This window comes from Lolium rigidum, chromosome 7 (genome assembly GCF_022539505.1).
Source record: "Lolium rigidum isolate FL_2022 chromosome 7, APGP_CSIRO_Lrig_0.1, whole genome shotgun sequence".
Lineage (NCBI taxonomy): Eukaryota > Viridiplantae > Streptophyta > Magnoliopsida > Poales > Poaceae > Lolium > Lolium rigidum.
Window position 1 is genome coordinate 252,819,596 of NC_061514.1, and position 3,621 is coordinate 252,823,216.

The window sequence follows — 3,621 nt, forward strand, 5'->3', positions numbered from 1 at the left end:
GTGGATAGAGAGGAAGTGATGTATTACCTATTTCCCTCTTCATCCTCGCGTCACATGGGCTTCCCGGGGGTTCTCCCGGTGAGGCATCAATTAATCCGACCAATCGGCAGATGAACATGATACGCTCATGTGACAGCCACGAGCAGCGGCAGATGCATAATCTGCAGCTCGTGCATGGCATCTAGTGCCCTCCATTAACATAATGCAGTGCAGCAGCAGTAGCATCCTACTACTCGGACTCCTCCTATCCTGTTTGAAACGCAGAAGACTGGGAAAAATCAATTAAAATCACGATGGACGGTGGTTCTCGAGAAAGCTGAGCTGAGGCGGCCGCAACGGTGTGATTTCACCCTATGGGCTACGGGCGCAGCAATACTGTACTCCTGTTTCTCCAGCTACACTACACGTCTGTTGAGGCAGCTTAAACTATCAAAGCAAAGCGCTGTCGAGTCTATAAGAAAGCTGTAAACCTGTGTGCTGTGTGTGGTTCTCTGACTTGTGCTTTGCCCAAGACTCAAGCATTACTCCGCTCCGCTCTGCCTCTTTCCCGTTTCCCGTTCCCCACTCCACTCCTCGTCTCGTCGTCGTCGGCGGCACAATCTTGATTTGCTTCCTCTTGGGGTTGTCTCCATCGATGGTGTCTCGGGCGCGTCCGTGCGCCGGCGCACTGCTGGCGTGCGCGGCCATTGCCGTTTCTTGCTTCTGCTTCCAGTTCCAGGGCGCCAATGCGGCGGCGGCGACCCCGTCGTTCGGGGACAACTTCGAGATCACCGGCGCGGAGGACCACGTCAAGACCTCCCCCGACGGCCAGACGTGGTACCTCTCCCTCGACAACAAGACGGGTAGATCCCATCATTCATCACCCAAGTTAGTTATCGCATTGCACAAGCACCAATCGATTATGCTTGTTTCTTGCAGGCGTCGGGTTCCAGACGAAGCAGAAGTACCTGTTCGGGTGGTTCAGCATGAAGCTCAAGCTCGTCGGGAACGACTCCGCCGGCGTCGTCACGGCCTACTACGTACGTTCCACAGCATCACCGGCACTGGCAGCATTACCGCCGACGGATTGACCGAACTTGGTGGAAGACGCGCGTGTTTAGTTACTCATCATCTGATTGCGTTTTCTTCAGATGTGCTCTGACCTTGACGCGGCGCCGCAGCGCGACGAGCTGGACTTCGAGTTCCTGGGCAACCGCACCGGCGAGCCCTACATCATCCAGACCAACGTGTACCGCAGCGGCGTCGGCGGCCGGGAGATGCGGCACTCGCTGTGGTTCGACCCCACCGTCGACTTCCACTCCTACTCCATCCTCTGGAACCCCAAGCAGATCGTGTAAGCCCTCTCCATCCATTCCATGGCTTCTCGCTCGCATTGCAAAACCATCAAATAATCCTCCAATTTCACCAAGTACCACTCTCACAGTCTCATGCTGGCACACTGGTGCCGCCGGAGTGGGGTTGCCGGATTTAGTAGCGGCGGGGGCAGTTGAATTGAATGGATCCACCCACCCACCCCTGCATTTGGGTTACTCCGCTAGAATCTACCTGCTGGACCCGCCCACGCCCGCAGATGGAGTAGGAGATGCCAAACCAGTCCGCGTCCGTCCGTCGCTCGGACGTCGACGCGGCTGCTACTTGGGTTTGGGTGTACACTCTGTTTGGGGCCAAACAATGCGTGTCGGTGTCCCCGTGCACCTGTTTCTTTCTACTCCATGTATACCTCCGCCCAATCTTCTTTCCTATCGGATGCAGTACCCTTGACAAAGCTTTTGGCTCGAATCTGTACTCCAAACTGCCGCTACAGCGGTGGTCACGCCCGCACATGGTTTCGGCCATGGTCGCTGATTAGACTAGTGTCCTGTACACTGGGATCGAGATCCGGCTGCACTTGCCACTGTATTCATGGCGGCCCAGCTCCCAGCTTTGTCTACAGCTACAGCTAGCTAGCGCCTCGGTTAGCATCGCACAGTGCCTTACTGAAAATATTATTCTTTCTTCTCCTGCGCAGATTCTTCGTGGACAAGGTGGCGATCAGGGAGTACCGCAACTCGGACAAGCCCAACATGTTCTTCCCCATCGCCAAGCCCATGTACGTCTTCTCCAGCATCTGGAACGCCGACGACTGGGCGACCCGCGGCGGGCTCGAGAAGACGGACTGGACCAAGGGGCCATTCATCTCCTCCTACAGCGACTTCACCGCCGACGCCTGCGCCTGGGCGTCCGGCCCGGCCCCGCCGGCGTGCGCGGCCGTCACCGGAGACAGCTGGTGGGACCAGCCGCCGGCGTGGGCGCTCGACAAGGGCCAGCGCCAGGACAACGGCTGGGTGGCCAGGAACCTCATGATATACGACTACTGCGACGACCGCAAGAGGTTCCCCACCGTGCCGGAGGAGTGCGCGCTCAGGACGGCCACCACCTCCTGATCTTGTCCATCCATCGTCCTGCGTTCACGCGATTCATTTTTTTGGGGGGAGATCTCGTACGTACGTGTAGCTACTGATCATTGGTGAGATGCATGCATGTATGTTGATGCGATATTGATTGGCTGAGGTGGATGTCATGTGAATGATACTAGCCCTTTCTCTTGGTGGAAATGGATTGATTTTTTTGGTCGGATGATGGGTCCAAAAACCTCCAAGAAACAAGGCAAGATTTATAATGAGTTTCCAAGTTCCGAACTAACTCTGGACTTTGACATTAGCCTACTTTGACCGAAACACACATCATTCTTTGAACTTTGTTGCATATTGAGTAGGCTATTACCAGAATTTAGCTATCCTCTTCTAATCAACTGATCCGCCTTTCAAATTCTAATTTACAAGACCAACCAAGCAAACAACTTGCGATTAGAAGGCATCCAAATCTTTCAAACTGTGGATCTCAATTTGCATTTTATAGGCGGAAGATGCCGAGTATGTGCCATCTTTGATGAATTTCCAAGTGATATTGTCCTCGGTTCCAATAGTGAGCTCAATGTTAGCGACCAGTTCCCATAACATATTGTTCAATGTGCGCCACCTCCAAACCTTGTCTCAAAACAATTTAGCTTATCCACAAATTATCTTGAAAGGACCTTTTGGTGGAAATGGGTTGAATTTTTTGGTCGGATGATGGGTCGAAAAACGTCGAAGAAACAACACAAAAAATTACTATTTTTATTAATTAAAAAGGAGTTTCAAAGTTTGAGCTAATGCCTAGGCCAAAGTCTACGACTTTAACATGAGCCTACTCTTCGGGTATCGCGTTACATACAAATTTAGTGCAGGTTTGGTTCCTCAAGTGGCCCTGCCAAAAAAAATTGGGTGCCCTTCATGTTTTTGTCTAAGGTTAGGTTCTTCGTTGGGTTAGCTATTCAAAATAGGCTTTGGACGGCTGATCGGCTTGCAAGGAGAGGTTGAACAAATTGCAAACTCGAGAAACGGTGGTGCACCTCTTCTCACATTGTTGGTACACAAAGAGACTTTGGGGGTTGACCAAAGAGTGGCTTGGACTTCCCTCCATACACACACATGAATGGACGTCGGACACCTCCATCAAGGAGTGGTGGAGCACCATGACTTGCAAGGCAAACACAAATCGGAAGGCCATTTCCGCCCTTACCATGCTTGTTAGTTGGACGGT

At 52.6% G+C, this 3,621-nt stretch overlaps 1 protein-coding gene across 1 annotated transcript; it reads left to right on the forward strand.

Annotated features, from left to right (window-relative positions):
- The first annotated feature begins 634 nt into the window (after window positions 1-634).
- Window positions 635-2,616, forward strand: LOC124672643 (probable xyloglucan endotransglucosylase/hydrolase protein 8). Its single transcript, XM_047208843.1, has 4 exons — window positions 635-842; window positions 919-1,019; window positions 1,131-1,333; window positions 2,009-2,616. The coding sequence occupies exons 1-4, from the start codon at window positions 635-637 to the stop codon at window positions 2,421-2,423; spliced, it is 927 nt and encodes a 308-aa protein (XP_047064799.1). The 3' UTR covers window positions 2,424-2,616.
- The last annotated feature ends 1,005 nt before the right edge of the window (window positions 2,617-3,621 follow it).